At 50.2% G+C, this 24,191-nt stretch overlaps 1 protein-coding gene across 1 annotated transcript in view; it reads left to right on the top strand.

Annotated features, from left to right (window-relative positions):
• SLIT1 (slit guidance ligand 1) overlaps window positions 1–24,191 on the top strand; it is a 158,523-nt gene that overhangs the window by 123,575 nt on the left and 10,757 nt on the right. Inside the window, exons 15-28 of the mRNA XM_036886502.2 lie at window positions 48–71; window positions 211–355; window positions 968–1,042; window positions 1,209–1,352; window positions 3,371–3,514; window positions 3,815–3,981; window positions 6,371–6,503; window positions 8,584–8,652; window positions 11,480–11,551; window positions 14,048–14,119; window positions 14,898–14,969; window positions 20,048–20,211; window positions 21,975–22,099; window positions 22,346–22,443. Of these exons, the coding sequence (XP_036742397.2) occupies window positions 48–71; window positions 211–355; window positions 968–1,042; window positions 1,209–1,352; window positions 3,371–3,514; window positions 3,815–3,981; window positions 6,371–6,503; window positions 8,584–8,652; window positions 11,480–11,551; window positions 14,048–14,119; window positions 14,898–14,969; window positions 20,048–20,211; window positions 21,975–22,099; window positions 22,346–22,443 (1,504 nt within the window). The remainder of the gene's footprint in view (window positions 1–47; window positions 72–210; window positions 356–967; window positions 1,043–1,208; window positions 1,353–3,370; window positions 3,515–3,814; window positions 3,982–6,370; window positions 6,504–8,583; window positions 8,653–11,479; window positions 11,552–14,047; window positions 14,120–14,897; window positions 14,970–20,047; window positions 20,212–21,974; window positions 22,100–22,345; window positions 22,444–24,191) is intronic.

Raw genomic sequence — 24,191 nt, 5'->3', positions numbered from 1 at the left:
AAAACTGGCTGATCCCAGCATCCTGGTGTTTCTGCTTCTCTCCCCAGCCAAAGAGCAGTACTTCATCCCAGGTAGGAGAGTGGGGGGAACCAAGGCAAGCCTGGCTGGGCAGGTGGCAATGGTGGGCAGGGGGCTGGGCAGCAACTGGGGGTCCTGTGAGACCCTAGGCCCCCTGGGCTCCTCAGCTGCAGCCTCCCCATCTCACTGCAGGCACGGAGGATTACCAGCTGAGCAGTGAATGCAACAGTGACGTGGTCTGTCCCCACAAGTGCCGCTGTGAGGCCAGCGTGGTGGAGTGCTCCAGCCTGAAACTCACCAAGATCCCTGAGCGCGTCCCCCAGTCCACAGCCGAGCTGTGAGGACCCCTAGACCCTGCCCACCCTCCCCCGCCTACCGTGCCCACTAAGTGTCCTGGGCCGCAGGGCCTACTCTGGGCTTTCCTCTGGTCCCTGTTTGAGGACCACTGGAGACACAAGCCTGGCAGCTGCTAGCTTTGGCAGGAAGCAGCTCCCCTCCCCGTGGCCCCTCAGCTTCTGAATCACAGCCCGACACACCTCTGGAGCCATGTCTGGCACCCAAGACAGGTCACCAGCCTGAACAGGGGTGGCTTTTCTCAGTCATGCTCTTGCCTTCTTTTGGGGGATCCCATTGATCAAGTTGTGCCTTAAGCCATTCTTGAACTATTATTTTTCTTTCTCTAAAAACATGAATTTGTGCACATGTATATGTATAGGTATGAATACCTATACATATCTGTCATGAATGTATATGCATTTTCATGGCATTTTTAATATTAAAAATACCCTTATTCATCGCCCAGAGTTCCTCTGAAACAGGATCACTTTACTTTGCCAGATAAATTCTTCTGGGGGTCTCCTTTGTTTGAGTCCCATATATTCTCAGTTTGGAAGATACTTGAATGTCTGCCACTTATGGATGTTTAAGTCCTCTTCGCTGCTTCTTACAGACGATTAAACAACAATGAGATTTCCATCCTGGAGGCCACTGGGATATTTAAAAAACTCACTCATCTGAAGAAAATGTGAGTTGTCCATTGGCAGGAAGGTTGCAGTCTGGACGCTGGCCGGGAAGGGAGGAGGGAAATTCTGAGGGAGCCTCCTTGCGGGGCAGGGGTCCCATGCATGGGGGTTGGGTGTAGGAAGAGGGGGTCCTGGGCTCCGTAATCCTCCTACCGCCTCCTCTCCCAGCAATCTGAGCAACAATAAGGTGTCGGAAATTGAGGATGGGGCCTTCGAGGGTGCAGCCTCTGTGAGTGAGCTGCATCTGACTGCCAACCAGCTGGAGTCCATCCGGAGTGGCATGTTCCGGGGCCTGGACAGCCTGAGGACCCTGTAAGTGAGCAAGCCTGGGAGTGGGTGGGCGGCCAGGCCATGGCAGGCAAAAGCCAAGCCAGAGTGTGGGTGTCTGTGTTAAAGGAAAGGAAGAGAGAAGCTGGGAGACCCTTTCCTGCCGGCCCTGGTTTGCTGGAGGCAGGGACAGCTGAAGGCCCTGACTGTGGTGGGCCAAGTAATCGGATGTTGTTACCTGTGGCGAGGCCTGCTTTCTTGTTCCTGGGGTGTGGGGCTACTGAGGCACACATTTCATTTTAATTCATTTAAATCTTAATAGCTACACGTGACCAGTGGCTACAGTGTTGGGCAACACAGCTCTAGAAATCACCTGCCGGGGGTTAAATCCCAGCCTGGCAGTAGGGCTGTTGATTGGCTTTCTGAGCACAAAGGCTGGAGTTTGTGCAAGGTAAATGAATGTAGGAAGGGATTCCTGGATTTTTGTTTATTTGTCTGTTTTACAGAAAGGGGATTTTATGCTGTGCTGTGTTCTGCCACTTGCTCTTCTCACTTGTGAATATAGCATGGCTATTTTTCAGCTGTTCGTATAGGGCTGCCTCGTTCTTGGTTATACTTGTGTAGTATGCCCTGAGTGAGGGTGCTGAGGGCTATTCACACAGTCACTTGGGCTCTTTCTGAGGAAGACTTGGACAGGGACAGAGAGGGGATGGTCTGGTGCAGGGACAGAGCCAGCAAGAGCACTCAAGGGACAGTGCAGGTTCACGAAAGAAATGCCTGCAACCGCCCCACTATGCGGAAACGGCCTCTGTTAATTGTTGATATAAACAACTATCCTTCTGGATTTCCACCTGTGTGTGTATATATGTATCTATATGTTATACACACACACACATGTACACGTGCATGCATACACACAGGTATTTTTAATGGAATCCTAATAAACACTTCATTTAAAAACCTCTTTTCTCTTAAACACAGTTTGAGCACTTTACAACATCATTAAAATTTCTTTTAAAACATCATTTTGAGTGAGTATATATTATATAATTATTAGAAATGTAGGCTATTTTTAATTTGTTTTATTATAAGCAATGTTGTGACTAATATCTTTACCATGAAATTCTGTGCCCATCCAGGATTATTCCTTTATGATAAATTCCTAAAAGTAACTTTCTGGGTGAAAGCATTAGGTACCCTTCTAGGGCTCTGGCACCTCTCCCCACACCCACTTCCAGGGGGTCCTGGGTCACACACTGCCAGCCCTGTGTGAGGTGCCCATTCATTCCCACTCTGCCCAACCTAGATCATTTTGCAATGTGGCAGGCAAAGATCCAATATCACTTAAATGTCTTTGAGCACTAGTGAGTTTCAGCATTTTTATGAATGTTCATAACCATTTAAATTTCTCCCATGAATTCCTTATTCTGTGTCAGGCTTGGTTTTGTTTTTGGTTGGGGCAGGGAATTGAGCCAGGTTTTTGAGGGTGAACAGAGACTTTTGCAGATATAAATGAGGAAGAAGGTCATTCTAGGAGGAAATCCTAGCTGGGGAAAGGCATGGTGATGCAGGCTGGTGCTGCATGCCTGAAGGACAGAGGAGTCGAGGGTGTGTGGCTCTCCAGGGAGGTGGGCAGATGCTGGTCTGGGGCTGGGTTGGACAGGCTGTCATGGGTCATGGTAAAGAGTTCAGACTTGATTCTGTGGGTGGTTTGGAAGCCACTGTGGGCTTTAGGCTGGGCAAGGACATGACTGACTGGGTTTAGGTTTCAGGAAAGTCTCTCAGGCACTGACGCAGAGGTGGGGGAGGCACTGGGCATCCAGGGACTGGAGGTGAGAGCTGGCATGGGGGCCATGTCAGCAAATGGAGAGGAGAGCACCTGAGAGGCTCGGCGGGTCTAGGGAGGCACAGGTGTGTAGGGATCGGGCTGCGGATCCCCGCCCTGTGGCTCAGCACCTCCCGAGGAAAGTCTGAGGCTTGGAAGGTGGTGCCAAAGCCCAGGCCAGGCCGCTGGCTGCAGGGCCCCGCAGGGCTCTCAGCGTCCCCACTCAAACTCTCCCCAGGATGCTGAGGAACAATCGCATCAGCTGCGTCCACAACGACAGCTTCACGGGCCTGCGCAACGTCCGCCTCCTCTCACTCTATGACAACCAGATCACCACCATCTCCCCTGGAGCCTTTGACACCCTCCAGGCCCTCTCCACGCTGTAAGTCTGGCCCTTGGAGACGGGCCTGGGGCTTGGGCATGATCCCCCTGAACCCAGGGACACCCCCTCAAACCGCCTTCCCGAGCGTTGTTGCCTTAAAGGACTCAGGGGATGTTTGAGTCCTCGTGGCTTGTGGAACACAGGTCCCGCCATGCTGGGGTGCTGCCTCTTGTAATTGTGGGCTGTCTGGGAAGGGGTGCTGGGGACTGCGTGGCCAGGATGTGCCAGGTAAGGGAGGGCCATGCCAGACAACTGAGACCAGCTGGGCATCTTCCTGGTCACATGACCCACATCTTCCAGAAACCTCCTGGCCAACCCTTTCAACTGCAACTGCCAGCTGGCCTGGCTGGGCGACTGGCTGCGGAAGAGGAAGATCGTGACAGGCAACCCAAGATGCCAAAGCCCAGACTTCTTACGGCAGATCCCCCTGCAGGACGTGGCCTTCCCTGACTTCAGGTGTGAGGAAGGTAACACGGGGGCCCCTGGGCAGCAGGGGAGAGGTCGGGGGGCTGTGGTGTGGGAGAGCAGCACCCTTGGCCTGCCATGGAGAGGAGCCGTCCTGTGCCAAGGGAGGCCCCAGGCCTGTGGCGGGGTGAGGAGCAGGGGGACCCACTCTCAGCCCTGCACCTACCCTGCCTGGTGGCGTCTGTGTGACTGCAAGAGCAATAATGTACTTCTTGTTAAAAAAAAGAAAAGAAAAGAAAAAAAGTCAGTGTGTGTGGGAAACATGGCTAAAACATCACTCAGAGAAAATCAGTTTATATTTCAGTGTATTTTCTTTATAAAAGTACACTTAACCCAGAGGCCAACCTGCTGGCTGTTCCTAACTGTCCCGGACCTGTGGGTTCATGCTGCCTGTAACATGCAGTGGGCCTTCCCGGGCCCATCCTCCGCGTGGGAAAACGCAGTCACTCTCAGGCCCAGGTCCTGGCCTCTGACTCTCCGTGTGTCTCCTGTGGCCACCCTCTCCTTTCCCTTCACATGCAGAATGCAGCCCAGCACGGAGCACACACAGACCGCTGTTGGAAGCAGATTTTCAAGTGACAGAGCCAGGTGGCATCTTAGTCCAGCTGTCCCTGTCCCTGAGCCCTGCCAGGGGAATTTCTCCCCACTACCTTAGGCTTCTAGCTCCGCCCTGCCTCCCTCCGGGCCCCCTTCCTCCGCCCCTCCTGCCCTCTCTCCCGTCTGTTTCCAGGGCGCAGTTCAGCTCTCAGCTCCTGCAAGCCAGGTGAAGGGAGCTTCGATGTTCACACCAACAAAGACGGTCAGGGTATTTTTCGAACAAAATAATGGGTTTTCTAAGATCCATTTTCAATTTTCAATTTTGCTTCCAACTTTAAAACACTGCATACTATCCACATGTATATTTTTACATCATTTTATACAATAACTTGCTAGTCTTCTTAGAAAATACTGTTGTTTTGGGCATTTTCTTATGCCATTAAGTATCATTTGAAAGCATTATTTTTCCAAAAAACAATCTCCTTTTATATTTCTTACCACAAAGTGAGGCACCACCATTTCCTCAAACACAAGCACCACAACTAAGAACAATCCAGAAGGAAAGTGAAATAATCACCACAGTGTCCCCCCACCAATTTCCTGACACTCTATGACTTCTGCCAACATTCCACTGGGTGACCTGTGCACTTGCGTGCACGTGTATGACTTAGGCAGGATCGTGTGGTACTGCCCGCACAAGCCTTCTCACCATGCCAGCTCATCGTCCGGAGGGCACCACCATTGGTGTAACCAGCCCCTTACTGTTTGCATTTACATACTTCCAAAGTTTTGCTGTACGCCCCATGCTACCAGACATGTCCTGGAAGGTAACTGTCCAACCCTTAGAATAATTTCCTAGAAGTGAAAGGGTGGCAATATTTTGGGGATGTTGCTGCTAAGAGGCAGTAGGAAGTAGTTGTCAAGAGGGCCGGTTCTAGAGGCAGCTGGCTTGGATTCCAGTCCTGGTGTCCCCTCTTCCAGGCTGGGGGACCTTGGGCAAGTTGCTTGGCCACTTGGCCCTGAGTTTCCTTGTCTCTAAATGGGTAGTAACAGCACATCTGCTGGAGAGATGTTCCGAGGACTCAGTGAGTTCACCCTGCACATGGCTGCCCTCCATAACCAACAGTCCCCGTCACCTCCTTCCCAGAGCCCCCAGCAACTCCGACCATGCTGTCTTTATCATCTCTCCTACACCCACTCAGAAGGAAGGCAGGCATGTAGAGGGCATTCAGTAATATTAATTGAATAAATGAATGAATCAGTGAAGGATGGTGTGCACAAGGAGCTCAGATTTGGCATCAGCCAGACCTGAGTATAGACTTCGCGTTGCCTCTGACCAGCCTTCTGACCTGAGCTCTCAGACCTCAGTGAAATAGAAATTCATTCATTCATTCAACTGATCTATTTTGAGGGCTGCTTGGGCCAGGCCCTGCTCTAGGTGCTGGGCTTCTTCAGTAAACAAAGAAGAAGAAAGAGACACAAGTCTCTGTCCTCAGGGCGCTTGTATTCTAGGGTTGAGAGTGGTACCTCTTACTGAAGATTTTGTTTGATCACCTGAACTAGTAGATGATCAAGAAATGGTATGGCTGCCATCCTTCTTCTCTGCTGTACTTGGTTCTACCTTGGATCTGAGGCAGAAGAGATTGACCCAAGACCTATTTTAACCTCAAAATAGGTCCAGGGGGCTTTGTCCCTGAAGGGGAAGAGATGCAGCTACAAGGAGAAATACTGGTGCGTGAGGTAGTTTCAGAGAGGGGCTTCTGTTCTGAGGCATCCTCAGATGGGGCCCTGGCTGCAGAAGGCCAGAAGGAGGCTTGTCCCCTCACTGACATGGCTTTGTGCCTTCCCTTCCAGGTGAGGAGGAGGGGGGCTGCCTGCCGCGCCCACAGTGCCCTCAGGAATGTGCCTGCCTGGACACTGTGGTCCGATGCAGCAACAAGCACCTCCAGGCCCTGCCCAAGGGCCTCCCCAAGAACGTCACAGAGCTGTGAGTAACCTGAAGCCTGGTGTCAGGAGAAGGTGACCAACAGCAGATACTAGCTGACTAGGAGCTTGGAATTAGAGCTTTGCAGGAGGCCCTGGTTCCAAGAAGGCTTTGAGCTTCTCTTTGATCCCCTCTACAGAGACCTGATGGCATGAGTCACCCATGGCAAATGCTCCATCCCTTTAAAATAAGCTCTGCCTTTAAAATAAGAAATAATGTTATTTTTTTCACTTCACATTATCTTAAGAGCATTCCCCTTTGTCATGAGAACTCTCCCCAGTGTTATTTTTACTGGCCACATAATGTTCCATCATATGACTCTATTGTGATCTATATAACAAATCCCCCTTTGTTGGATATTTAAGCTGTTTCCAATTTTTTACTATCATAAATAGCACCGAGGTGAACATCCCTTCAGTGAAACTGCTGGTCAAAGAGTGGTGCATTTTTAGGGTTCTTACTGCCTTTTGCCTGATGGCCTTCCCGAAAAGTAATTTCTTTGCACTCCCATAGCCGTGTGTGACGATGGCCTTCTGCCCCACCCAGCCCCCATCAACACTGGGGGTTGTGGTGCTAATCTTTGTTGATTTGGATTTGGTATCTGAGCTTGTGCAGGGCAAGGCTGTAAGTGTGTGTGATGGAGGGGTGGGCGGCTGGGCTTCTTCAAGACACCTCCAAATGAAAGGCTCTGGTCCGCCCCCGACTCTTGTCCCCTGGGATTGGTGCCCCCGGGCCTCTGCAGCAGAGCTTTCCTTCTCCCTGTGGGAGAGCCTGTGGTTTTCGTTTGTGTTTCTTCCTTTTCCGGTGAGGCCGGCTCTTTCTTGCCAAGCACACCAGCCACTGTGGTCCCTGTGCCATGACTCACCTATGCCATCCCTTGCCCAGTTTCTGGTCACAGTGTGAGTGCCCCCATTTTCTCCTTAATGCGTCATGACAACTCTGAGGACAATGGGACACGTGGGACAGCCCGCCTTCTGTGAGGATGCAGAATTCAGAGGCTGGGAAAATCATTAAATCATTTGACTTCTCTAAGCCCCAGTTGCCTTAGCTGCAAAATGGAGTTGTTTGGTTGTGCTGACAAGGGCCGCTGAGAGGGTCAAATGCCGTGGGTGGGAGGTCACTCTGCACAATCAGAGTGATGGGTCAGAGACAGTGAAGAGTCCTGCTTCTGCTGCTCTCTGGACCTCCAGGGTTGGGGGAGAGCCATCTGGAGGGTGGTTGGTGGAGGTCCTGTTCAGGGAGCCCAACTGGGGCTTCAGCTCCTGGAGTTTGTGTCACTGCTCAGCAAGGATGGCCACTGGCAATGTGGGGAGGGAGGACAGTTCAGACCACCTGGAAGCCCAGGCTCTACTCTGTAGACATGGGGGAGCTTTAGGAGGATCATTGCTGGACTTGGCTTTAAAGGCAGTGACTCGGGTGGCCGTGTATATGGTAGGTCCCAGCAGGGAGGCCAAGGAGAGGGAACAGAAGGAGGCTGCTGCGGGGCCCCAAGCCTGGCTGGTGGCGTGCAGTCAGGGTGATGTGAAGCGGGACGGAAGCAGGCCATGAGGGACCCATGGGCAGGAGAAGCCCGCGGCCGTGGGACCGGCCCCAGGAGGTGCTGCAGAATCACTAGCAGGGGCCTGAGCCTGGAAGCGTAGCACGGAGTGTGATGCTCACGGAGGCCGGGGAAGCCTTGCGAGCAGGCAGAGAGGGTGCCCTGGTAGCTGGCGAGGGCCCTGGCAGGTGGGCCTGAGAGGGGTTAGCGTGCAGAGCAGATCAACTGGCCAGGAGAACGGCAGAGCAGAGAGGGAAGGGCAGGCGGCCTAGGGTGGATCCCTGGGTGGGCCCCGGGCCTGGGGAGGCTGAGAAGGCGAGGTGGGAGAGCTGCAGGGAAGCCACGGGGCCCCGCTTCCCAGGGGCTCTGACCAGCTTCTTTGGGGGGCACTACCCAGACGGCCTAACAAAGGTGCCTATTCTCCCCTCTGCCGAGTAGCTCTGGCTGATGTGCAGTCTGTGTGGAGAGCGGAGGCGAGTGAGGAGGCCCTGGGTGCTCTGCTGGAGGCTGAGGTGGACACACTAACTTTCCTGTTCTCTCCTGCAGCTATTTGGACGGGAACCAGTTCACACTGGTTCCAGGACATCTGTCCACCTTCAAGTACCTGCAGCTTGTGTGAGTATCCAGGCCACTTGAGGACCCCAGACTCACCTTAGAGAACAGGCGAGCCGTTGGCATCTAACTGCTGTGGCTCCTCCAGCTGTCCTGGAATTCCCTACCGACCCCACTTCTGGCTGATCCTGGTTTAATTTCATCCCTTCCCTTGGGAACTTCGTGTGCAGAGCTGTTTGGCCACCTCGTGGCCCTGTTTTAGAATTGCCTAGTTTCCGGCTCCCTTGCTGCTTCCGCCGCACACCATCTCCCCAGGCCTCCCGCTAGGCTGACAGTTATTGTTGATGACAGTCATCTTTGCAAAGGTAGGAGCCAGAGCAGAAGTGGAGGGTGACAGAAGACTCCTTGGTCCAACCTCTGCCCCCAAACGAGATGAAATACGGCAGCTACAAATACACATCTGTAACCAAGCTTTTCTTTAGACTAACATCTCTGCTCTTCTGGTATTTCCACCTTTGACCCTTTTCATCTCATGAAAATATACAAAATAAGCCTCAGGATAAATTCAGCTCCTCTTAGCCTTTCAGCCCAATTAACATCTCACTTTAGCTGTCTCTGTCTGCTCATTGGCCAGATTCTATAACAGAAGTCCAGAGAACATTCCATCTTAGGGTGGCTTGGTACAGGACTACTCCAGGTGTGGTCTGCGGACCAGTGGCAGCCTGGGAACTGTCTGTAATGGGCCCACAACTAGATAAGGAACTTGCACCAGAATGTAAATCAATGTATTGCTTCCTTCACTGAGAAAGTCTTGCTATAAAAAAAAATGTCAGTTGAACTAAGTCATGTGTTGAGTGTGATAGGTGGTCGCATTTTGGCACGAGTCCCTCATGGGGCATCCAGTTCAAGCACTGGCTACTTTGAGTAGCACTGGCTTAAAGAATTTTGAGACTCCATTGGTCTGTCTTTGCTAATACCCTAGCAAATGTCCTCTGACTGTCTGGTGGAGGTGGGTAGAGGGAGTGGGTGGCTGTGACGGAGGGCACGGAGAGGGGCGACCTTTGTATTGCCTTCTTTGGTCCAGCTGAGGCAGCCCCACTAGTGAGTCGGGTGCCCTTGAGGAGGAACAGGCGGGGAAAGGATGGTGGTCCAGCCTGTGCTTACTCTGAAACTGCCTGTCTGGGGCTGGAACACCGCCACCTCCTCATCACAGGAAGGGACCACTAAGTGTACTGATTGCTCAGTAAATGTGTCTCTAAGAACAATCAACAATTTTGAATGAGATTAGAGGGAAATTTACTAAGAGAACAAGAAGACAGGGCACATGGTTTCATGTTATGAGTGTTTACTGAGCCAAGAGCTGCGTGAGGTGAGCAGACATGAAGGCCCCTACGTCACGGGCCCTCTCCGCAAGCGTCATGGTCCGAGAAGTGTGCAGGCAAGTGGAGTGCTGAGGGTTCCAGCAGAGGTGAATGCACGCTGTGGCTGTGGCTTAGAGGAGGGAGAGATGAACCAGGGTGGGGGCTGAGGGGAGTCAGAGCTCACCAGGTGGGCAGAGGGGACAGGATGTCCAGGTGCAAGTGACTATTAAGAAGGATAGCAAATTCATGCAAGGCACGTGGGAGAAATGAGGGAGAAGTGGGGCCAGACCCTGGGGCACCTGGCAGTGGCCTGGCTACAGGCTGGAGGTCACACTTTAGGCAAATGGGAGCTACTGCAGGTTTTTTGGTAGGGAAGTGACTTTGTCAGATTCGTGTGTTAGAGAGGTAGCCATCGTGCCCACCCAGGTGGGAGATGCATCTAAGGGGGCAAAGCTGTGGGTGAGAGATGAGGTAAGAGCCCAGGGCAGAAACCGGAGACTGATGACGGCGCTTGATGTAAGCAGAAGCTTAAGCAGAGGAGACAGATGTGACAGATGGACAGAGGGACCAGCCAGTGAGAGGAGGGGCTGAGAGAGGACGTGTGGCTAGGTCAGGGTTTCTGGGGTGTCAGGGTGCTGATCGGGATGGGAACACAGCAGGGCAGGGGTGGGAGAAAGCCCCAGATGTGGACTCGAGTCTGAGTGTCTGTGGGTGTCGGATCTCCAGAGAGGAATTCATTTGCGAGGCCGGCTGGGGCCGCAGAGGAGGACACCGCCTGTAGGCAATGGTGAGGAAAGCTGGGAGCATCCCCGAGGGGGCCAACGAAGGGGGAGGGCGGCCAAGCTGGGGCCTCAGCCTCGGGTGCCTAAGGGTTAGGTGAGAAAAACTCTGTCATTAAGAGACAGAGCAGGCACTGCCAGAGGGGTAGGAGTCCGGGAAGACAGCAGGGCTGGAGGAAAGCCCAGGCAGGAGGTTGGAGAGGAAGGTGGACGGTGCTGCCGAATGCGGCAGAGTCACTCTGAGAGCACATTGCAGGGTCCTGGGGTTCGGGGACCGACGCCTGGGGTTTGACTCTGGCCCTGCCTCCTCCCAGCTCTGTGACCCTGGGGGGTTACTCCATCCCTGGGAGACCCGGTGCAGTTATTGTGAATAAGGTTACTCTCTCCCTCCATTGTATGGAGGGCTAGAGAGCGAGCCCACGTAAAGTGCTAGGAAGAGAGAAGGCCGAGCCCGCTGGGTCTGGCAGTTGGCAGGCAGCTGCTGCCCTTGGCGGGAGCACGTGCGTGGTGGGAGGGGCCAGAGCCAGGCCACACCTGCAAGGGCGGGGCTGAGAACACGCCGGCAGGAGCTCTGGGAACACAGAGGGAGTTGGGGAGTGGGGTGGAGGGCTGGAGCTAACTGTGAGCCAAGTGCCCCTGTCCACCCCACCCCCAGAGCACCAAGAGCGGGGACAGGGGGGAAGCCCGCAATGGGCAGCCAGAGTTGAATTCTTCTTTCTTTCTAAACAGTGATGCGTCTGTCTTTTCCAGGGACCTGAGTAACAACAAGATTAGTTCCTTAAGCAACTCCTCGTTCACCAACATGAGCCAGCTGACCACTCTGTGAGTGAACATTGGGGAGGCGGCAGGAGGGCGCGGGGGACCCTGAGACTTTCCCCGGCCCTGTCAGTCATGCAGACCCCTCACTCACCAGGGAGTGTGCCGGGGCCTGCTGGCCTAAAAGACTTAGAAAACATTTTTTTTGTGAAACACAGCATGTATCATAAAAATACAAAAAATGTAAGTGTACAGTTTAATAAATAATCATAAAGCTAGCACGTGTGTGAATACCTAAGGCACGAAATAGAACACAACTAGCACCCAAAGAGTCCCCCTGTCCCTTCTGGACCACTGTTCTTACCTCCCCCACCCCAAGGCAGCCCCTACACTGGCTTTTATGGTGATAATTTCTCACGATCATTTCTCTGATCATCTTTATAACGTTGCTATCTGCATATGCATTTCTACACAGTGAAGTTCAATTCTGCCCATTTTGGAACCTGTTGTAAATTGAACCATACAGGATATACTCTTTTATATCCAGCTTCTTTTATTTGCCATTATGTTTGTGAGATCCACTCATGAGTGAAGCTACAGTCTGTTCATTTTCCTGATAGACAGTATTCCTTTGTAGAAATATGCTATACTTTTGCTTGTCTTTTTTACTGTGGGTGGATATTTGGGCTGTTTACAGTTTGGACTATTGTGAACGGTGACCCTCTGAACATTTTTATGCCCATATTCTAAAATGTTTAATGACTGTTTTAATTATATTGCAAGAAATTGATCAGAAAGTGTTAATAAGCATCCCCTTTATTTGCCTGGAGCTTCAGAGTGTATCTCATCCACCTTCCTAACACCTCATTTTACAGATAATGGGCCAAGTACTTAAGAACTTTCCCCTAAGTTCTACTGCAGTCATATCGTGGAGCCAGCACCCAAAAGTGGGGGTCCTGACATACACAGGCCCCCAGGAGCTGAACATGGGCCTGAGGCCATGACCTGCTGGCTCTGGGTTACTCACCTGCACTTTGCTGCCCCCGGGTCTACTGGTCCAGTGGGTCCCATTTCCAAGTCTTCATAGGCCTGTGTGTGAAGCCGCCATGGTCTAGGGCAGTGCTCTCAGCCAGGGGCGACTCTCCCCTCCAGGAGACACTCGGCCATGTCTGAAACATTTTTGGCCATCACAGCTGGCTGAGGGCAGAGGAAGTTACTGGCATCTCGTGGGTAGGATGCTGCTAGATACCCACAGTGCACAGGACAGTCCTCAGCAAAGAACAGTCGCAGTGCTGGGGATGGGATGGAAGCCCTGCCCTAAGTGATCCTGGCAGCTGCAAAGGTCAACAGAGCCCTTTCCTGCACTAGGAGCATCTCTTTTCTCTTGTTAGTATTTTAAAAATACCTTCATTAAAGTATATTAATATACAATAAACTGCAAATACTTAAATTGTACACACTCATATATTTAGACTTGTGTTCACACCCATGGAACCTCACTACAATCAAGGTAGGGAGCAGGATCATCACCCTAGCAGTTTATTCATGCCATAGATAATCCCTCCCCAGCCCCCAGCCCCAGGCAACCACCCACCTGCTTTCTAGGGATGAATTTGCATCTCCTAGGGAGTTATGTAAATGGAATCATAAAAGAGTACTCTTTTGCTTGGCTACTTTCAGCCAGGCACAATTATTTTGAATTCACCCATGTTCTTCTCATACTGGTAATTCCTTCCTTTTTATTACTGAGTAGTACTCCATTGTATGGGTGTACCACCGCCTGTTTATCTCTCCATCTGCTGATGCACATTTGGTCGTTTCCTTTTAGAGCTATTACAATGATCATTTCCCTTATCATCGATCTGCCTGTCTGCCTTGATAATTCATTTATTTGGAAGCCTTTGGGGAGGATTTAGCCTGAGGGCTCTGGAAGCTGAGGAACTGAAGTAAAACCCCAGCTTCTTAACTTAATAATGTGACTCCAGGGAAGTTCTTTCACCTGGCAGACCTGATCCTGCATGTATAAGACAGGTAGTCATGGTGTCTTCCTCACTGTCACAGCTTCCCCGGGGTAAATCACTGTGCATGCCCGACTCCAGCTGTCTGCTATGGAAGTGAGGGGCTGGGGTTGTAAGCTCCTGAGGCAGCTTCTGGTCATGTGTCAACCTCCCAGAGACCCTACCATGGCCCCTGCTGCTGCAGCCTCTACAGGGGATGTCCATCCTCATAACAGAGACTCCCCCTTACTGAGGGGCTATCGGGAGGCAGGCACTGTGCTGACAGCTTCATCTGGGTGATCTCCTTCAGCCCACAGAAAAGCCCCACCCAGTTGGCATTGTTTTTGCCCCTATTCCACAGCTGAAGGAGCTGACTGAGGCATGAAGGGATTGGGGGACAGGCCCAGAGTCCTATGGCTTCATACGCCAGAGTCTTGGCCCACACTCTCTTCCTCTGCTTGGCCTCCCTCAAAATGGGACTGAGCAAAGCCACCCGTGCATCCTGAGGGCCTAGCTGGGCTGCATGGGCCTGGGTGGTAACTGGGTACCCTCTTCCTTCCCTCAGGATCCTCAGCTACAATGCCCTCCAGTGCATCCCGCCGCTGGCCTTCCAGGGGCTGCGGTCCCTGCGCCTGCTGTAAGTCCTGCTCTTCATTCCTCCAGGGAAACTGGCTCCTCTGAGGGCCCTGCCACCTGCTGGTGAGCAGAAATGTCCCCACATCTGGGCCCCAGCAGGGCGCACTGTGTCCAAAGTGGGGAAGGGCAGTCCACTCTCACTCAAGCCCCCAATGGAGGCCAGGAATGAATGGGAAACTCTCTGAGAAAAGGGGCTGCTGTCTGCCCACGTTGTCTGTGGTATGTGGGGGAGTGTGATCTGAGGGGGCATCTGACATAAGTTATCCTCTCATTTGCGTGTGAGTCTCCTGATCAGATGGAGAATGTTGGCAAGAGAATCATGAGCCTGTTCTAAGCATTCCCACTGTGAGGTTTTTCCCTGTGATCAAAGCCCTTTGTCATGCCTGTTAAGATGGCCTGTCATGTATCCGTGCACACAAATCCTCTGGCAGCCCCACGTGGGGAGATGTGACTTTCTTCACCCCCAACCTATGGTTTGCAATATTAACTTCCTACCAAGGAGAAGCCTTTCCCAGCTGAGGGGCACATGGCAACACACTTTCCATTTGTCATGCAAATAGAAATGGTGCTTGAGTCATGTATGATGGCAAACAGAGTCCTCCAGAGGACAGAGGTCCATTATTAGGGGCTCCCTCTGCCTCACCTGTGGCCAAGAGGGCATGGGTGGTCTCAGAGCTCCCTCGTGGCACTGAGAGCTCTCAGAGGGTTGTGCCTGACCCACCACCAGTTCTTGCATATCTTTGTCTGCATGAGGCACTGACAACCTCTTCCCTCCTCAGGTCCCTGCATGGAAATGACATCTCCACCCTCCCAGAGGGCATCTTCGCAGATGTGACCTCCCTGTCTCACTTGTAAGTAACTCTGCCCCAAATCTCAGGTTCTTTTGTGATTTAAACAGAACTTGGATTCCAAGAAAGACCCACCTCCTCAGACCGTCAGAATTTGTTGATTTTACCCTGAAACTAATTTAGCCTGTGAACTTCATGTGCTCCCCATGTGAGAAGCTTACACATGCAGTGTAAGAGTTGCAACAATGAAATGTGAGAATAATTCTTCACAAGCAATAATAAAAGTAGTAGTGATCATTTACTGATTGCGAAGCACTTCACCTGCATCAGCTAATTTAATCCTCACATACAGGTCGGAAAGCCTTTTGGTGTCCCCAACATCTCTAGGCAAAGTTCATTCATTCAACAATCTCATTGGATTTTTCTCAATTCAAGACTCACTTTTTCCACATTTTAATCTCTGAATTAAAGTGTGTTTACAAAGTATCTTACAAGTGATCAGTGTGTTTGACATGGTAATATTTCTCTACCCCTCCCAACGCATGTTAAATCAGTAGTGCATCTAACAAACTTAGACTTGAGGAAATGAAATAGCGGTAAGTGTCATTCCTTGCGGGGCTGCCTGGGACAAGACTTTGCTACATAGGAAAACTTTACCCATGTTGTCTCATTTAGTCCTTGAACAAAATGAGAAGTAGATTTTGTGCTCTGTGCCAGCTCCGCAAACTTGACAGGGGCTGCCTTGATCCCTAGCTCCAAATGGAACTAGGCAGTAGCCTGGGAAATGTACATGTGCTTGTATTCAGGTGTGTGCACATGCAATACTGGTGGATGTGTGTGTGTGCACACATTTATCTATTATCTCCTCTGCAGGAAAGGGCTGCAATTATTCCATAGGGATTCTGGAGTACATACAAGGAGTCAAGGGATAGTAAAGGATGGCATAGACTAACCCCATTCACTCTGGGCTTTCCAAAGGCCATGCACCATCTGAAGGGAAGGGTGCACCCACGGCCCTATAACAAGTCACAAGGTGACCCAAAAGTTAGTACCCTGTGTTCCTGGGTCCTGGAAGTGCCCTCTATTCCTACAGTGACTCTGTCCTGGGTCTCTCCTCTTCACTGTCAGTGTGCAGGAGGGGTACGTGGGCCAGGGGATGTGGTTGAGGGTGAGGTCTGCCATATTTAAACCCCTTGAACTCTAGACTAGGAATCAGAATGTGTGGCATTAGGTCTATGTACTAACATCAACTTGCAGCAGGATCTCAACCATTCATCTCTTTAGGTCTCTTTCCTCGCCTGTACAGAGGTTATTTCTAAGGTCTGCTGTCAGGTTCTCACATGCTTATCACTCTCCTGGTTTCAGTACCCTGCACATCTCTGCTGCTGTTTACTTCCATGTGTACTGTGCAGTTAGCTTATCTTTCATCCATTTGTCCATCCATCTATCCACCAGAGAATATTCACTATGTGCCAGATGTGTGTCAACATCCCTCAAGGACATTCTTTGTTTCTATAATCTGGCATTCTGTTGTCTCTAGTCTGCTGTATGCTGGAAAGCTAGATTCTGAATTCATTAAGAATTTGGCATGAAAAGTAAACATGGAATGATTAAGTAAATCACGGCATGCCCGTATGACAGAACAGCAAGTAGTTACTTATGATAATTATGGCACTGTAATCTATTATTTGATGAAAACACAGAATAAAGAAGATGGTACACTCTCATTTCAATCATGTACATATATGAACACAAGCACTGGAAGGGAATACACACAAATTAAATTAGCTGCATTTATGAGATAACAGATGACTCTTCTCTTTTTGAATTTCCTTTGCCTTCATTTCTCATGCTTTTAGGGAGGCATTCATTCAGCAAACATATCAGGCACGGGGGGGATTCAGGGTTTCTGCTCTCAAAAAACTGAAGCCCAGTGAGAGACAGTGATGCACACAGATAAATTCCCTGGGAACAGGACGGCCAGAGGAGGTATGGCTCAACTGAAGGAGATTTTGAAGGTTTAGCAAATGCTAAACTCTACAGTTGACGCCTCTGTGAAACAGACACAGGAAAGCTATTTTGGTCTTGGTTCCACTAATAGAAGCCCAGCAGGGCCTTGGCGTGAATGCACTGAATATCTACTGTTTCAACTATTTCCAAATCACACCAAAGATCAACAACACAGGGTTATTTATTCCTTTGTTGGGGTGTGAACCTAAACCCTCAGTCCTTTGGATTAACAAGCAGTCTGCCTGCTGTCCCCACCGCTGTGTCCCAGCGGGGCCTGTGACTCTCCACTCCCCACTGAGTTCACAGTAGTTTTTGCTGGGAAAAATGGTCCCCAGGTGTAAGTGCACTGCTGGTACTACTGAAATAGCCACACAAACCCAGCCTTTGGGTAAGTGAGTGCTTGAATGTTGAATTGAGGTGTGGCTGGGAGTCTGTTCTATACAGAAGCAAGGAAGGCATATGTCGATCAAGCCAGAATGTATAGTTTTGAATAGCTTTATATGGACTTTGGAAGTTTTTGTTATTTATTTTTATTTTTATTTTTATCTTAAGAGTCAGAAAAGGATACCTAATTCAAGGTGTAACTTTGCAGTTGGGAGGAATATATGTGGGAATGGGAATTGTAAAGATCCTAAGATATGTCAAGGGGCTCCACGTTCTCCGTGGCCCGCACTGCATCTTTTTGGCATTTTCTCTAAATGAGCTATAAGTCTGAAAGAAGAGGGCTTTTATAATGAACTTTATAAGTTCTTGGCTCATTACCAGACCACGCTTCTGCCGTGTACTACAAAAAACATTTTTAGACAGATTCTGTATTTATCTTTGAATAACATAATTACATTACCTTGCAGAGTTTATGATTAAAATATTAATCCAGTGAATAATATTCCACATTTTTAATATATCACAATTTTTGTATTCCTATTTATTTTTTAACACTCTGAAACTTCAAAAAATCAAAGTGTCTGAGCTTCCTCTACCTCTGAGAAGCCCTGGCACTGTTCCGCGGAAAGAGGAAGGTGTCACCCTGTCCCATTAGCCAGGATGGATGCTGTCAGCAGATCAGGACAGAAAAAAATTAAATACACATTGAGGTTGAACTGGCTTTCTTTTCCAAGCTGCATTATTCCCTCGGCGCCCATTTTAGGTTAAATGTGCTTGTCTTTCTCCCCCGTCCAGATTGCCGGCTCTTTATCGAATCATAAAGTGAGCCCCAGAGATGTTAAGCAAGCCGCTCAAGGTCACCCGGGCAGTGAGCAGCTGCACTGGGCCAGAGCCCAAGACTTGTTCAGCCTGCTTTATAAGATCGCACAGGCATCAGCTGTGCTATTCTGGGGACTTCGTGCTCAGAGTCGCTGCTGCTTTTCTCAGACTGCGTACATCTCAGGGGGGACCACTTTCTCTGCATTGCCCAGAAACAGGTGGAAAATGGCAGTACATCTATTTGTGACTTAGTAAATGTGCTTGTTCTCATTAACGTTATTCAGCCTTACATTTTCAAAATGATGTCAATATAAATGACTCTAGGCACATGGCTCTGATGTTTCTATTTGCTGGATTGAAGAATGCTGGTCCCCTTGTGCCCCCCAATCCATGTTTTGTTCATCTCCAAATCTCTCACTGTGGCTTAGCGAGATTATAAACTTGCGCACCAGACTGGTGAACAGGAAGAGGCTGGCTGTAAATGGTGATGGGGTGGGGACGGGAGGGGCAGGCATGGCCTTACACTGCTGGTGAGTGTGTAAGCCAATCCACGCTTTTTTGGAGGGCAGCTATTACCATTTTACATATACTTCCTCTGTGACCTGAATCCTACTTCTAAGCATCTATTCTGGAGAAACACTTACACCTCACAAAGAGGCATGCACAAGAGTGCTCACTGCCATTGGAAAGAACCAGAATGTCTGGCAACAAGACATTCCTCAGGAAGCTAATGGTATATCCATTCTGGGGGGTGCTCTGAAACAGTTTGGCAAAATGAGGTGGATCCATAGATGCTGACCTAGAAAATCTCCAAGACCTGCAGTCTAGTGACAAGAGGCAAGCTGCTCAGTAATGATGTGTAGTGGATGGATATAATCTGTGAAGAAGAACCATGTGAACAAATACAGGAAAGGACTGAAGGCTACAGGCCTGAGCACAGTGACTGTGCTGCTTTTTTGTAATGCTGTACTGTTCCCCCCACACCGACGACGGGGGTTTTCCAGACTCTCTATTACAAACGATGCTGAGATCAGTAAGTACCACTGCACAGATGTCTTCACACACTTGCGCAGGTACAGCTGTGAGATGAACTCCCAGAAGCAGAATTGCTGGATCAAAAGGCAACCGCATTGGTGATTCGATAGCTATCCCTCTTCATAGGAATCTTACCATTTTCCATTTTTATCAGTAACATAAGAATAATGTACATTTTAAAAAAATTGAGGTGAAATTCTCACAATATAAAACTAACCATTTTAAATGTGTGCAGATTAGTGGCATTTAGTACATTCACAATGTTGTGCAAGGTGGAGGCTTTTGTCTGTAGTGTTTGGAAGTGGTTATGAGAGAATGCATTCACGTGCTCCTTGTTTAATTAAAAATGAAAAGAAAAATACAGGAGTCTGGGCTTCAGAATCAGACTGCCCTGGGCCTGGCTTTGGCGGGTGGCCCTCACTGGTGGTCTGACCTCAGGGAAATGACTTCTCATGGGAAGGAACACGTTCACTGTGGGGCCAATGGGAGGATAGACAACATGGTGGAAAAGCAGCTGGTTTGTCACAGCAATGAACAGTGGCTCCTTTCTGCCCCTTGTGCTCTAGAGGCAAAGCAGTCAGAGGCTCTGGCCTCTGCAACATGAGTTCAAATCCCACGTCCCCACTTTCCCTGTGATATCTTAGGCAAGTGCCTCAAGTTTTTTGAGCCTGTTTCAACATGTAAAATGAGGATAGGAAGGTGTGGTGAAGACTAAGATAACACAAGTGATCTAAGACCCTGCTGGCTGCATAGTAAATGCTCATGTATTTACTGTCAGGGGACTATTAGGATTTTTTGCCAGCCCTGGGCAGAGTGCCTGGCACCCTAGGTGCCCAGTGTGTGAAGGACCTCATGGAGCCAGAATGCCTGCTTCTCTCTGCTCTCTGACCCAGGGCCATTGGTGCCAACCCCCTGTACTGTGACTGCCACCTCCGCTGGCTTTCTGGCTGGGTGAAGACAGGCTACAAGGAACCAGGCATTGCCCGCTGTGCTGGGCCCCCAGACATGGAGGGCAAGCTTCTCCTTACCACACCTGCCAAGAAGTTTGAATGCCAAGGTGAGCCCAGGAGCATGAGGGCGGGCTGGTGGGTACCAGGTTGCATCCCTTCCTCCTGCTGCTGGGGGCCCACAGGACCTGCCCAACCTTGGCAGGGCCTTCCAGATGCTCCTGTGTCCCTGTGGTGACCAGCTGGGTGGGGGGGAGGTGACAAGAATGAGACACCTACTGCTTGTTAGCATGTCTGCCTTCTAGTCTTGACATACAATGAATTAAAAAGCCAGGCAGAAAATCTCAGGCAGTACGGGCTTTAATCCCTCCCTGGGGTTAAGTAAGGAAAATAAAAATAGCAGCAGTGTTTCTGGAAGCTCCCAGCCTCTCAGCAGTACAAGCACTCAGACCTCCCTTTCATAGAAATTGTGTGCAGCAATTAGCTTAAACCCCTGAGCCACTGCACCCTGCTGCTGGTCTCCTGACATTTACAGAAATACAGAGCCTGAATGTGATCAGAGACTCATACAGGCTTTGCTCCAAAGGTGCCTCACTCTGGTTTCTGTAAATATTTGTTCAGGGATTGATTGACTGATTGACTGGCGACCCAAGCCCTGGGAGCCCTGCTGAGCAGAAGGAGGTGGCCGAGTGGCTGCCCTGGGCCCACAGCACCGTGTGCTGGAGGAAAGCTGGGGGAGGGCGCTGGAAGCCATGGGGCACAGCCCCTGCCCTCGGCAAGCTCACAGACCACCATCGGAAATGAAAGTGACAGCATAGGTTCATGGGGAGGCCTCAGGCCACCCTGTATGCTGCATATGGTCACAGGGGTAACGCTCGGAGGGGTCTGGTCTGTAGCTTGGCTATTGGCTGTTGGGAACAGGCCAATTTATGTTGAAACATTTGCTTAGCATTTATTTAATGGGGTGGGGTTGGTACTAGTAAGAAGTTGAAAAAAAATTTTTTATTGAAGTATAGCATGCATAACAGAAAAGTATACAAATCTTAAATGAATGGTTCTCTACAATTTCATAAACTATACACACCAGGTAACTAGTACCCGATCAAGAAAGAGAACCCAGCTGCATCCAGGAAATCCTCTCTTGCTTTCTTCCAGTTATTACTGAAAAATGTTTCTGTTTCCATTTGTGCTCACTCCTCTTTAGCAGAACTGATATTTCTCCACTTCTGGAAGGAGACTTCAGAGGAAGCCCGAGTTAACTGGCTGGTCTTACTGTTTATTCTTGTGAGGTCCTAATGCCCCTCGCAGGTGGCGCCCCAGGCAGCCGGGCTGCTAGCTCCCTCCAAGTTCAGGGAAGAGCAGCCAGTGAGTCCTGCGGGGCTGGAGAAGGTCTTGCACACTGCCAGAGAGGTGACCACAAGGGTCCTTCCCCGCTCCACCTTGGAGAGAAACAACTTGCAGCCAAACGGGCCTTTCTCCTAAGCGCAGCGTCCCCGTGGAGCCTCGCCTTTCTTTGCCGAGGTGGCCTCCCTTATTATCCTGGTCAGCGGGTGACAGGGCTGGGGGTAGTTGCCTAGAAGAATGTGAGGGGACCCAGATCCAACTTCACTCACAGCAACTATGACGCTGTCACACTGGTAGCCTGCACTCCCAGATTAACTCATTTACTCCTCCGGCCCCGTGAGTTGTTAACCCATTTTACAGAGAAGGCTCTGGAGGCCAGGAGGGGGATTATGAAAGGAGGGTGTGAGCACGACCCAGAGGAAACACAGGGAGGGGAAGGATCTCCTCGGTGAGAGGGCCTCCACAGCCATCCCTGCAGGGCTGTTCTGCCTCCCACTCCTCCTTGCACTCACACACTCTCTCGTCTCAGGTTCCCCCACCCTGGCTGTCCAGGCCAAGTGTGATCCCTGCTTGTCCAGCCCGTGCCAGAACCAGGGCACCTGCCATAGCGACCCCCTTGAGGTGTACAGGTGTGCCTGCCCCAGTGGCTATAAGGTGAGTGGAGGCTGGGGCCGGGGAGGAGGGCTCTGGTGTGCATGGCTGGGAGGGTTGGGTCTGTCTTATCACCACTGTGCCCACAATGTCCAGGCAGTGCTTGGCCCAGGGCAGGTACTTGAATGAATGTTTAATCAGTGACCCATGTGAATGAATAAATAAGTATCTCCTGGGACAGGGAGGAGACCAGCTATCTGTTGGCTCACACCAACCCTGGGTCTCCCTGGCACTGACTTTCCTCCCCAGGGCCGAGATTGCGAGGTGTCCCTGGACAGCTGTTCCAGCAGCCCTTGTGGAAATGGTGGGACCTGCCGCTCACAGGAGGGCGAGGATGCCGGATTCACGTGAGTCCTCTGGGGAGCAGGAACCAGTTGGTCAGGGGCTGAGGGGTCCAGCACCCAAGCCTTGGTGCCCTCCTCCCCAGGTGCTCTGAAAGGAGACAGGGGCAGGCTCAGAGGGAGCAGGCACTCACTAGAGGCCTCAGCACAACTGCCCCCCGCCATGCCGTTCCTGTTGCCCAGAGGCAGTGAGAGCACAGAGAGCTCGGGGGCTGCCCCAGTCACAGAGCAGGCACGGTGGGGCTGGGGCTTGGAGCTGCGCTGCCTGCTCCTGCTCCAGACCACTCCCTGCTCTTGCCAGATGCCTGCAGGGTCTCCTGTTGGCACCAGGAGTCCATGGCCAAGGGCATATGCAGTGGCAGTGACAAAGAGCAGTTTGTGGGCATTTTAAACCTCTATAATCCCCAATAACCCCCAAAAGCCTCCAAGTCTAACATCTGCTTGTTGTGCCAATGCTGCCTGAAGGCAGGGCCCTTAGCCAGCTGCTCCAAGACAGGGGTGGGGAAGCCTCCCCAGAGGTGGGAGCAAGTCCTGGTCATGTCCTCTGGGGCCTCCCCCACCATCTCAAGGTGTTGCAGTCCTACAGATTGGGGGGACCTTGGGGTGGGTCCTCTAGGTAGAAATGGGGTGCCTCCCTGAGTTACCCCTCAACCCTGAGGCTTATAGGGCCTCTTCCACTATCCCCCAGCCCCTGCCGCAAGGACTTTCTGAAATGCAAAGCTGATCCCCTCAGCCAGCTTAAAACCCATCTGCTGTCTGCCCCAGCCTTGGAAACTAAATGCCAGGACATGCCCTGCAATTGTGGGTTCAAATCTTTTTGCTCACATACTCCCCCAAGCAAATTTTTGAAACTACATACCACTCATATGTTCTTAGAGTGAAAACTAAAGTTTTTCATTGTAAGTTTAATTTTTCATTGCAAAGGAGATAATTTCCAGGATATTGTACATACTATTAACATTTAAAAATAAAACTATTACTTTTTAAATCACTCTTATCATTCCTCAGTGGAAGCTGAATAACATGACAGTTTGATCTTTTTAAAATGATGTAAACAAGCTTCTCTTTAAGTTTAAACATTTTATCCTGGTCTCTCTTCTCCTCGAACTAGTCTTTCACTTTACTCCCCACGCTCCTGCTTCTCTTCTAATGTATTTGTTTTTACGCTAGAGTCTTCTCTTGAGTTCCCTGCCATACTTCTCACCACCAACATCAGTATATAAGTTGAAATTTAGCATTTTTCTTATTTCTTGTCAGCAAAAACCTCTGACTAAAAGTTTCTTTTGCACTGAGTTCTTATTATAATTAAAAATAATATACAATAGATCAAAACAGCATCACTGTTGTTGGGTAATTCTTACTCATAACATTAAAATTTTACTAGACTGTATCTCTTAATGAGAGAGATGGAACCTCTTTTGGTTTTCTTTTCTTCTAATTGGTTCCTGTGTCCAGGGTGAATATACTACAGAGTGAGAAGGCTCAGTAGCCAATCTATTCCTTTTGTTAAAAAATATATATAGCTGTAAATACTGAGAAAGTTTGTTTACATAAATAAAACCCATGGGGTTAGAAGTTTTACTATAGCTATGTCATTTAACTGTTTGAAACCTGAGTTTATATGCCAAAAACTCTGGAGTGATCTGTCATCAAAAGTTGTTTTTAGTATTCTATCAGCCGTCGATTCCATGAGGTCTTCCTTCATTTATTTTTAATGCACAGACCTGGAAATCCCTTGACCTGCAAAAGCATTT

This window comes from Manis pentadactyla, chromosome 8 (assembly GCF_030020395.1).
Source record: "Manis pentadactyla isolate mManPen7 chromosome 8, mManPen7.hap1, whole genome shotgun sequence".
In the NCBI taxonomy this organism is placed as follows: domain Eukaryota; kingdom Metazoa; phylum Chordata; class Mammalia; order Pholidota; family Manidae; genus Manis; species Manis pentadactyla.
Note: the sequence above shows the minus strand (reverse complement) of the source record. Positions and strands in the feature narration are given on the sequence as shown.